Source organism: Sinocyclocheilus rhinocerous, unplaced genomic scaffold (genome assembly GCF_001515625.1).
Source record: "Sinocyclocheilus rhinocerous isolate Xijiao unplaced genomic scaffold, SAMN03320098_v1.1 scaffold706, whole genome shotgun sequence".
In the NCBI taxonomy this organism is placed as follows: Eukaryota; Metazoa; Chordata; class Actinopteri; order Cypriniformes; family Cyprinidae; genus Sinocyclocheilus; species Sinocyclocheilus rhinocerous.
The window spans coordinates 204,134-216,368 of NW_015632479.1; the positions used below are offsets into that span (position 1 = coordinate 204,134).

The 12,235-nt window shown below is 37.2% G+C and overlaps 1 protein-coding gene across 1 annotated transcript in view; it reads left to right on the forward strand.

Moving 5' to 3' along the window:
* LOC107742595 (C-Jun-amino-terminal kinase-interacting protein 4-like) overlaps positions 1–3,963 on the forward strand; it is a 48,817-nt gene extending 44,854 nt beyond the window's left edge. Inside the window, exons 27-29 of the mRNA XM_016555638.1 lie at positions 407–586; positions 2,338–2,448; positions 2,525–3,963. Of these exons, the coding sequence (XP_016411124.1) occupies positions 407–586; positions 2,338–2,448; positions 2,525–2,643 (410 nt within the window). The 3' untranslated portion in view covers positions 2,644–3,963. The remainder of the gene's footprint in view (positions 1–406; positions 587–2,337; positions 2,449–2,524) is intronic.
* Positions 3,964–12,235: the final 8,272 nt, after the last annotated feature.

The window sequence follows — 12,235 nt, forward strand, 5'->3', positions numbered from 1 at the left end:
AACTTTTTATTCATCAAAGAATCCTGAAAAAAAGTATGCAGTTTCCAAAAAAATATTTGGCAGCACAACTGTTGCCAACATTGATAATTCTAATAATAAATCAGCATATTAGAATGATTTCTGAAGATCATGTGACGCTTTATACTGGAGTAATGATGATGGAAATTCATCTTTGCATCACAGAAATAAATTATATTTTAAAGGATATTAAAATAGAAACCATTATTTTATATTGTAATAACATTTTGCAAGATTACTGTTTTTTTGTGTATTTTTGATCAAATAAATGCAGCCTTGATGAGCAGAAGAGACTTCTGTAAAAACATGACAAGTCTTACTGATCCCAAACTTTTGACCGGTAGTGTATATGTAATGAGAGTAATGTCGTTTTTCGCTCCCACGACAGAAAGTAAAGATACAGCGGCGGCGGGGTCCAATCGTCCAGGCGGTGCGATCCGCGTCTACGGTGATGAGAGCGGTGATAAAGTCACGGCGGGAACCTCTGTGCCCTTCTGCTCCATGGCTCACGCCCAGCTGTGCTTCCACGGACACAGAGACGCCGTCAAGTTCTTCGCCGCAGTCCCAGGTAGAGCAATGACCGCGAGTCAGAGTCCCATAGTAGGGAACTATGAAGTACATTGTATTTTTTTCCCCCATGTTCTGATTTAGTTTTCTGGATTCTATTTATTTTATTAAAGCAATAAGACCCAAGAAGCCGTGATTTACAGTGAATTTATAACAGCTAAGGGGCGTTGTTAGGCACGACACGAAGCCACAGCTTCTTGGGGCTTATTGCTTTTATAAAATGGTTATTCCATATACGTAGTAAGGTTTCACAAAATAAAACAGAGCAAATAAAGTGTAATGTTATTAATAAAAACAGTATTCTTCCACCAAACAATGTAGCTCCTCAGAAACAGTTGTGGTTGCAACAAAGTGGTTGCCGAGCAACACACAAACGTAAACAAAGGTGTATGTTACTTTGTAGAGTCATTTACAACAGCTTCGAACGCGGCTCAGCCAATCAGAATCAAGGACCGGAACTATCCGTTTCATCATTTATCTTTTAACAGCTTTCCAAATATTTGTTCACAACATAGTTAAAAATAGTCAACAAATATGTGGTACAAGTAGTCTAGTACAATAGAGATCAGTAGAGACATTTTTTGTCTTTTTGGACTCTATTTTAATTAAGAAACCAAAAAGCATGTGTAATTTATTGAAATCATGAAACATATACAATTTAACAAACTAAAATTGAACTTTTTAATTTTTTTCTAGTTTCTGTTTTTTTATTTCCCATTTAATTTTTTCCATTTCAGATAAATGTTAGTAATCATAGAGCTTGTCTAATTAATTTAATTCATAAAACTTTAACGGTTTAATAATTTATAAGAAATTTGACAAATTATACATGGGGATGAATAAATATAAAAATAAATGAACATATAAATGAAAGAATAAAAAATACTATTAAAAATAGATAAAGAAAATAATAATAAATAAAGTGAGAAAACATAATACAAAATAAAAATTAATTGTATTTATTTTAGCAAGTCATTTATTTATTAATTTATTTATTTATGCAGGTTTGGTCCTCTATATTTTAGTGCCCTATAAATTCCATTTAATTATTATTATTAGGTTTTTGTTTTTGTCTTTTCTGTTTTAATTTTAGTAGTCTAAAAGCATATCTAATCAATTAAATTCATAAAACTAAGTTTAACAATTTATTACATTTTCTACAATAATAGTGCCCTAAGAAATTATTTTTTTTTTTAATTTTATTTATGGATTTATGATTTAATGCAAATTTATTATCCAAAACAGTAGCAATCAAATATATGACCCTGGAGCACAAAAGCAGTGTTAAGTCGCTGGGGTATATTTGTAGCAATAGCCAACAATACATTGTATGGGTCAAAATTGAAATCTAAATTTCCAAAAATTGACCCTTATGACTGGTTTTGTGCTCCAGGGTCACATATAAGCTTAAAACATGAACAATCTTTAAAATGTAAACCAATGCAAATTTACCCATTTTAAGTGCTGCACAGCAGAAGTTTACTGTCAGAACTGAAGCATGCCACTTCAGATGCAGCTTCTGTGCCAAAGATGGATTTAGTTAATAACAGACCCTTAGTGTCTTATTCTAATGGAATGTATCGATCAAATGTAACAATCTGACATAAAAGATGATGCATACATTTAATAAGAGACGGAAATGATCCAGAAATGTTATTTTTGTTTGTAAGACAAAGATGTTTCTACTGTAAATTTGAGAGCTGTGAGCTCATGCCTGTATTAAAGGTCCGTGGTGTTGTTCCTGTGTTGCAGGGCAGGTGATTGCATCTGCGGGGTCAGGGGTCGAGGCGTCCGATTCGCCGGAGCTGGTGAAGTCTGTGCTGGTCGTGAGCGGAGGAGAGGGTTACATTGACTTCAGGATGGGTGAGTGAGACGCGTCCCAGTGCCGCACTCCTGTCAGAAGCGCCTGATTACTCACACGCCTCTCTTCCTATCACAGGAGATGAAGGAGGAGACACAGAAAACATCAACGAACCCACTCTCAACCTGCAGCCCTTGCTGGCCAAAGCTGAACGCAGTCACCTCATCGTGTGGCAGGTCATGACCGGCGAGGAGTGACGTCGCTCCAGACGCGCTTTGGACCTTTTTCAGACGCTTCTGCTTTATTTAAGACATTTCAAGCACTGGCTTATAGCATTTCTACCATGCAAATCACCAAAGAATGACGTATTCAGACTGTTAGTTTGCGCTTTCACTATGAATTGCGCTTTTGCTCTTCATCTTTGGCAAGTGTTTCATTCACGCAGATTGCAAATAATGGACGGTCCGTATTTTTTGGGTGAAAGCACAACGGGATGATGCACAGTGCACTACATCTTAGCTAGAAGAGCTTTTGTGTTGGACGTTTTTGCTGATAAGCGCTTTTTCAATCCTTAAATCATCCACTTTTTTCTTATGAATGTCGCACGGTTACCAAAGGATAGAGAAATCATTTAATAGCTTCATTGATGGATTCTAGATCACTTTGTGTCTCGCAGATCCACGTCACGTTTTGCTCGTTCGCCTATTTTTTAACACTCTTGCAGTTTTCGCAGGAAAGTAGTGCGTAGAGACAAACGCGTGTTTTTATCACTCTTTTGTACACGTCTTTTAGACTCTAATGTAGAGCATCTAGAGCTGCTTCGTTTGCAGGAGAGCAGAAACAACCTCCTGTCGCAAACTAAACTTTGCAGTATTTATTTCTATGAACAAGCCTTTGCAGTTCAGAATGTAACTTTGTACATTGAATATAAATATATACAAAATACAGATATGTATATGAAATGTATGACTGCTTGGATTTGAGTTTTTTTGATAATGTAAATCAGGTTGATTGATTGATTGATTGATTGATTGTGGGCGGATCAAAATAACGGACTACAGAAATGTAAAAAAATCACTGAGCTATGCACTATTTTTAAAGGACAGTGTGTGTGTGAGTGTGTGTGTGTGTGTGTTTAGATGAGTGTGTTATGCACTATTTTTAAAGGACAGTGTGTGTGTGAGTGTGTGTGTGTGTGTGTTTAGATGAGTGTGTTATGCACTATTTTTAAAGGACAGTGTGTGTGTGAGTGTGTGTGTGTGTGTGTTTAGATGAGTGTGTTATGCACTATTTTTAAAGGACAGTGTGTGTGTGAGTGTGTGTGTGTGTGTGTTTAGATGAGTGTGTTATGCACTATTTTTAAAGGACAGTGTGTGTGTGAGTGTGTGTGTGTGTGTGTTTAGATGAGTGTGTTATGCACTATTTTTAAAGGACAGTGTGTGTGTGAGTGTGTGTGTGTGTGTGTTTAGATGAGTGTGTTATGCACTATTTTTAAAGGACAGTGTGTGTGTGAGTGTGTGAGTGTGTGTCTGTGTTGTGTTTAGATGAGTGTGTTATGCACTATTTTTAAAGGACAGTGTGTGTGTGAGTGTGTGTGTGTGTTTGGGTGAGGGTGAGTGTGTTATGCACTATTTTTAAAGGACAGTGTGTGTGTGAGTGTGTGTGTGTGTTTAGATGAGTGTGTTATGCACTATTTTTAAAGGACAGTGTGTGTGTGTGTGTGTGTGTGTGTGTGTGTGTTGTGTTTAGATGAGTGTGTTATGCCAGCATTTTGTGGACTGGAAGAGCGTGCGCCGTCCCATAATCCTCTAGGTTTGGGCACTTCTTGTCTGTAAGAATGGAGCGGACATCTCCCAGAATCCTCTGTTAGTCGTCCCTTCAGTATGTTTATCTCCTCGGCTCATCTTAGCCTTATACATTTTATTAATCTATTAAACTGACATTTTTGGGGAACATGCTGTGTTTTTGCTATTATTATTATTATTATTATTACAAGAGGATTTACAGATGCACTTGTTAAATGATAAAATGTACATCAAGTGTTTGTCTCTTTCTGAGAAGTAACCAAACAACAAAGTGTTAATAAAGCAAAGCAAAACGTCCTTAAGTAAATCTTTACATTAAAAACCGTTTGCAAACCATTTAATGTAAAGATTTACTTAAGGATGTTTTGCTTTGCTTTATTAACAGTTTGTTTGTTTTTGAACGAACTAATCATTTGAATCATTCACTCAACTGATTCATCCAAAACTGATTCAAAACCATTTTGGCTTTGTTTACGGAGCAAAAATTGTAAGTTAACCAATAGGTAATCAGTCTAACTTTGTAATACTAGTCTAAACAGTTTAGGCCCTGTTTGTCAAACGCTGGTGGATCATGCTGTGGTTCCTCTGAGGAGAACTGACTCTATCAAGCTTATTTGTAATGCAGCGCAGCCATTTGTAACATGAATGTGTGAGGCTTTTCCAGTTATTTACAGCAGTTTTATTTTTATGCTGCTTGATATTTTAATGTATTATAATCAAAAACACACTGGTTTGTAGTGCAAACAGTTTTACTGCACTTTGATATTCTTTAGTTATTTACCTATAGCAGTCTTGCACATTCACAGAAAGTGAGCATTATGAAATAACACTAAATCACACTGACAGCAGATTATTAAAAATCATTGCAAAAGTGGCTATACATTTAAGTACTGAATAATATTAATTAACTACTATACTATACTGGACTTACGGTTTAGGATGAGAGTTAGATTTAGGGTTAATTGCATGTTATTATGCATAATTTGTTATCACTGTAGTAAATACATGTAACAAGGACACTATAATATAATTTATTTGCAGGTGCCACTTGGTTTGATATTTTGTTATATGATGCAATGAACATGCAGACGTTTCAAAATGTGACTTAATGCAAAACAGGTGAATTAAAGTATATATTATGAAATGTTTTAAATATGCAAATTAGGCATTCTCTAATTAAATATGCACTAATTTGCATATATTTCCAGAACAGAAATCTAAACATTGGATAAAGCCAGGACCACACTTCTTGTCTGTTTGTTTTTGTTGACGTATTAAAATATTTTTTTTAGAGAATTGATTTTGGATTTTTCTTATCACTTCATAAATCAGAAAAAAAAAAAACATTTTCACCATGTTTTTAGAAATGGATTGGAATATAGATAGGAGTAAAACTATAGGAGATTTCTGAAATATATGTATTGCAACTGAATTCTACGGATGCAAATAGATAAAGTGCAATAAAATAAACACTTTTGGATGTTTTCGTTTCCACTAGTCTGAAAGAAGACATGTTACGGAAGCAAAACAGACCAAAATCTGGATGAAAAACAATGGTTTCTTGCAGTAAATGTCTAAATCTATTTTAGTATGCATATATCTGATGTTGTAGATCTGGCCACAGAAGGGCAGCAGCGTGCCGCTTCATTCCTGCCTTTGAAATGTCATTCAGTGAGGAAAGAGCTGCTCCTCCCCCTCCTGTGATTGGCTGCCGCTGCTACACACAGTATCCTCCCCCTCCTGTGATTGGCTGCCGCTGGTACACACAGTATCCTCCCCCTCCTGTGATTGGCTGCTGCTGGTACACACAGTATCCTCCCCCTCCTGAGATTGTCTGCCTGAAAAACAATGGTTTCTTGCAGTAAATGTCTAAATCTATTTTAGTATGCATATATCTGATGTTGTAGATCTGGCCACAGAAGGGCAGCAGCGTGCCGCTTCATTCCTGCCTTTGAAATGTCATTCAGTGAGGAAAGAGCTGCTCCTCCCCCTCCTGTGATTGGCTGCCGCTGCTACACACAGTATCCTCCCCCTCCTGTGATTGGCTGCTGCTGGTACACAGTATCCACCCCCTCCTGTGATTGGCTGCCGCTGCTACACACAGTATCCTCCCCCTCCTGTGATTGGCTGCTGCTGGTACACAGTATCCTCCCCCTCCTGTGATTGGCTGCCGCTGGTACACACAGTATCCTCCCCCTCCTGTGATTGGCTGCTGCTGGTACACAGTATCCTCCCCCTCCTGTGATTGGCTGCTGCTGGTACACACAGTACATGTTCTAACACAACACACTATTGAACTTCTGAATCAGCACACAGAGCTCTGATCTGAGCCATGAGCACTTATGAGATGTCTAACATGCATTGAGTCTCTCTCATGTCTGTCTCCCTAGCAGAAATCACTGCAGCCCACACAATGAGGAGCTTTTCTGGTCAGGTGAGGTGTGTGGAGCTCATCAAACATTCATGTCGCTTATGTAACCCATCCAGCTGGTGTATGCAGGGAGGTTTCCAAGGGCTTTCCAGGACGCAGTGAGGATGCCTGGGGCTCCTGGACGCTCCTGTGGGGTGTGAAGACTTTCTATATTTGGACAGTTTGGAGATGGACTGACTGACTGTGTTGCTCGCTTTATAAAGCCACACATCTGTCATATCCAGCAATTTCATTTCATCCCCTTGCGCCAAAACAAATAAGCCCCCAGATTTGAGTCTCAGAGCTTTGGCAGATTTATATTGGATTGAGTTTTCATCATTTGGAGCGTTTGTGAACGAACCTGGTGATATTTGCATTATTGGGATTTAGATGTTATATGATGCAGCATCCCGGCGGTGCAAACCCGTCTGTAAACACTTTGGTGCTTCGCTTTTCCACCAGCTTCATTTGCACTTAATGTATAAACCAAAGTTGACAGTGTAATTGGCCATTAGAGACTGAGTGTAATTAGCCGTATGGAGAAGGAATTAACATTTTTATTTCTGTCTTGCAGAGATGTGTTGGGTTCTCATTATGTCAAAAGTAGGTTTCTCTAAAAAATACATATCATGCAATGCATTCATGGACTTTTCTTAAAAACCATGAAAATCTATGTTTTGGATAAAAATAATTATATGAATAAGGAAAGGGTATATTTTAGGTCTTGCATGTCATTTACATTTGTCATCATTTTAATCACTATTTTGCCTTCACTAGTTATGAATGATTCTGCAATGACAACTAAATTTTTACAAGTAAAAATATTCCATGGAGTTGCTCTTTTTTGTCATAAAAGCTGCATGCATATTATTATTATTATCATTATTATCATTGTGCATGCACCTAATAATACCATCACTAAACATTTAACATGTATCCTTGTAAATTATTATTATTATTATGTACATGCACCTTTTATTATGTCATTGAATATTTATACTCGTAAATTATTATTATTTTGCATGAACCTTTTATGATGCTATTGAATATTTATACTTGTAAATTATTATTATTATTATTCAGTATATGGGAGAAATGTTCAAGATTAGAGTATAGCATGTCACATCACAGGGCATGACAGCTTCTTATGAACTTTTTTCATATTTTATGTTAACCATCCAATTATAAAAAATTGCAATTTACAATTTCTTTAGTGCAGGGAATGAAATGTATTCATACGGTGCAGTTTTAGAACAGCATGTCATATGATAACAAAGCTGAATGCAAATTCGTTTTCATTTCCTTTGGCTCTTTATAAATATGTATGCTATCAAGTATCTTATCAGGATATTGCAGACAGCAGCGAATTCTATTCTGGGTGGCATGCGTTGTTCAGAGATTGATTTTGTATATTTGTTAGCAGCCGTGGTGAGATGATGCTAAGACTAACATCAGGCCTCTTTATCACTGACTGATGTTTGGCTGCTGATCTGATGACTGAGGCCTTTATACACGATGGCAGACGGGCTCTTGTGTCCGGTAATGCGATGTCAGTTCTTCACATCTGCTATGCTGGATCAAAGGGGAAGCCTGTACGGTCCAGCCGATCGCTCGCTCGCTCTCAGCCCTTCTGACTGCTTGTGCTCAAATAAAGAGGAGCCCAAATAGCCCGACTCCTGCAGGAACACATGTGAGACAGACACAGACAGAGAGAGAGAGACAGAGAGAGAGAATACGGTCTGCGTTAGAAGACGCTCATTTTCACCTTTCACACTTTCCCTTCTACATTCATCTAAAACAAAAAACCCATGCATACACTACCAGTCAAAAGTTATGATTGTATGATTTTGAAAGAAGTCTCTTCTGCTCACCAAGGCTGCATTTATTTGATCAAAAAACAGTAAAAATTGTGAAATATTATTAGAATGTAAAACAGCTGTTTTCTATGTGAATATCTGTTAAACTGTAATTTATTTCTGTGATCAAAGCTGTATTTTCAGCATCATTACTCCAGTCTTCAGTGTCACATGATCTTCAGAAATCAGTATAATATGCTGATTATTAGAAACATTTCTGATCATAATCAATGTTGAAAACAGTCGTGCTGCACAATATTTTTGTGGAAACTGTGATACATTTTATTTTTCAGGATTCACAGATGAACAGAAAGTTCAAAAGAACAGCATTTATTTGAAATAGAAATCTTCTGTAACAAACACTGACACTGAAGACTGGAGTAATGATGCTGAAAATACAGCTTTGATCACAGAAATAAATTAGAGTTTAACAGAGATTCACGTAGAAAACAGCTGTTTAATATTGTAATAATATTCCATAATTTTTACTGTATTTTTGATCAAATAAATGCAGCCTTGGTGAGCAGAACGGATCTCTTTAAAAAAAAATATATATATAAATTAATTAATTAACATTGTAATTATTCCAAACTTTTGTGTTTGTAATGTAATAACTACTCACATGTTGGTCTCAAACAAGGCAAGTGCTCAGAGGATCAAAACACACTTGCTTTTCTGTCTTCTGACATTTCTACTTTTTAAAGTTCATCTCCTGCAGGGTGTTCATGGACACCGACTGCAAATGAAATCTTCCATAGTGTGGCTTCATCATGTATCTAGTGAACGGAGCGAGTGCTGAAATGTTGGGATTTGTGGAAGCTGCCATCTTGGCTCTGTGTCAGTGACAGCAGCGCTCAAGTGAGCACAATAGGGAGAGCTTAATGAGGGAGAGTTATATCTGGAAACGGGATTTAACACTGTCCAGTCAGAGATCCACCTCATCGCCGGCGAGAGCTTCGAATGGTACGTCACACGAGCAATGATCTTGTGCTCACATCGCCGGCCAAACGTATCAGAGCACATCAGAACCGATCCAGGGATCCATCCATCAGCGTAACGTGGATCTAGAGTCTGTGAACTGCATGTTTTCAAAGAACACAATGTGCACTTCTGTTAAACAACAGCTGCCCAGCAACACACTGTAAACAATAACATGCTGAATATAACAGAGACGCTGTAATGAGAGGAGACGTCCACTCAGCTGTAACCCTGTAGTCACAATTTACAGTAAAAAAAATCAATTTCATTGTACTCTTACAGTAAAAAGAGCCAATCACTTTTCCTGATCAAAGAAAGTCCTGTCTTACAGTAAAAAAGTCAAGTCACCTATATTTCTATAGCGCTTTATACAATACAGATTATGTCAAAGCAGCTTACAGTGTTAAACAGGGAAATAGTGTGTCGATAAGAGGACAATAGCAAAGTGCTAGAAACGTGGCTTTCAAAGAAAAGATTGCTATCAAATAGCACACCTAGGTTCCTAACTGATGATGAAGAATTAACAGAGCAGCCATCAAGTGTTAGACAGTGTTCTAGGTTATTACATGCGGAGGTTTTTGGTCCAATAATTAACACCTCTGTTTTTTTTTTCCAGAATTTAGCAGTAGGAAATTACCAGTTTTTTATATCAACTATGCATTCCGTTAGTTTTGCGAATTGGTATGCTTCGTCAGGCTGCAAAGAAATATAGAGCTGAGTATCATCAGCATAACAGTGAAAGCTAACAATGACAGTCAGATAAGTAAGATTTGAACCATGACAATGCAGTTCCACTAATGCCAACATAATTTTGTAGTCTACTCAAAAGAATGTTGTGGTCGATAGTATCAAACGCAGCGCTAAGATCCAGTAGCACTAATAGAGAAATACAAGCACGATCAGATGATAAGAGCAGGTCATTTACAAAAAGCCCTTTTATAGAAAGGGATCTATATTCATTAAGCCAAGCTTTATCATGTGTTTATCTGTATTATGTTTGTTTTTTGTTTGTTGAACATCAATTAAATTGTTACCCTTAAATTGTTTTGGACGTTTTTTGTATTTTCTAGTTCGGGGAACAGACACAGTCTCTATAGGATGATATCTAGGTGAAAGAGTCTGTATGTGTTGAGAATTAACTGATTTCTGTGACGTTTTTTTTTTTTAATATCTTTTGTAGTACATAGAAAAAATATGTTTACCTATACATTTACATTTATGCATTTAGCAGATGCTTTTATCCAGAGCGACTAACAACTAATCAGTTCTGCTGTTTTCCAGCAGTCACCTTCAGTTACAATTTTTATAAAAATTCTTATTATACCAGTATTTTTAGTTGATGTTTACTAATTCAGTCTTCAGAATGAGTAAAGGTACCATTTAAGTCAACAAGTTGCAAGTAGACCGAACTGCAGTTTAAAGTTGTTTTTAATCATTTCAGTTGAATTTGCTAAAAACGGTCCGTAAACAAAATTGTATTTTCAAACCACATAGTTGTCTAGAATAAGTGGTGGGAACTAATTTAAGCAAATGTAAGTGCGTTAGTATATAGTCCATAGGTTTAGTGGTCAGTCAGATGAGGCTAATGGCCTGTTTGCTTTCAGTCTCCGCTGACCTCAATGTGTGTTCGGCACCTAAATCTGGACCTTTCCACTTGAGATCTGGGAAGTTGGCAACAGAATCGCTGTCACTCTTTTTGCCCGTTGGCTGCAGAAGTTCTGCAGAGTTTTGTCCGTGCTGTGGGAGCGAGTCTGATGTGTACTTTGACTGAGTCACGGCCTTCTCTAGAGCGAGATGATCTCTGGAGTTCAGAGATGATTCAGTAGCCCGTAGCAGACCAGACTCCAAAAAACACATGCATAAACAAGCCCTGTGCTTCATACGGGCCTAGCTGTGTCACGACTGGCAAACTCAAGCATCTGTACCCTCAGGTTGAGACCCTGTGTGTTCGTCCTGCACTGAACACCCAAAAATAGCTGTGAATACATTGCTGGAGTCAACACATTACCATAGCTGTGGCCAGCGGGTCATCTGATTAACATCTGCTGGTTGATGCCATAACTACACCAAATGCATGTTTCTCTATTGACGACCGTTCAAATATAGCTGAGTGCTTATTATATCAACTGCAGCATATTTATATTTCTTTGGATAACAGTCAGTATAGTACATAAACATCAACCATAGTTCATCAAAAAAGGTTTGCAGCACGACTTTCTTATGTAAGCATGTTTCCGCCACTGAAGAAAGAAGTTTACATCTCACAATTCTTTTTTTTCTTCTCAGAATTGTGAGATATCGTGCAGTTGCGAGTTATGAAGTCAGAATTGCATCATACTCTATAAGCTCACAACTGTGAGTTATAGTCAGAATTGCAAGATATAAACTCGCAATTCTGACTTTTTTCTCGCAATTGTGAGTTTGTATTTAGCAATCCTGACATCTTTTCTCAGAATTGTGAGATATAAACTCGCAATTGAGAGTTATAAATCCAGTTTTGAGGGGAAAAGACTGATTTTTCTTACAATTGCAAGTTTATATCTTGCAATTCTGACGTTTTTCTTTCTGAATTGTTAGATGTTTTATTCAGTGGCAGAAACGGGCTTTCTGCAAAAGAAAATATTTTTGAAAAATTGACCCTTATGACTGGTTTTGTGTTCCAGGGTCACATATAATTCGTTTTTTATAACTACAATGTGATTTCTGTTATTTGGATGGCAAAACATGACTAAATTTACACACAACCAGACCATGTGAGAATATTCCTGTTATATTGTTGGTCAGAATGTCATTTGGAAGC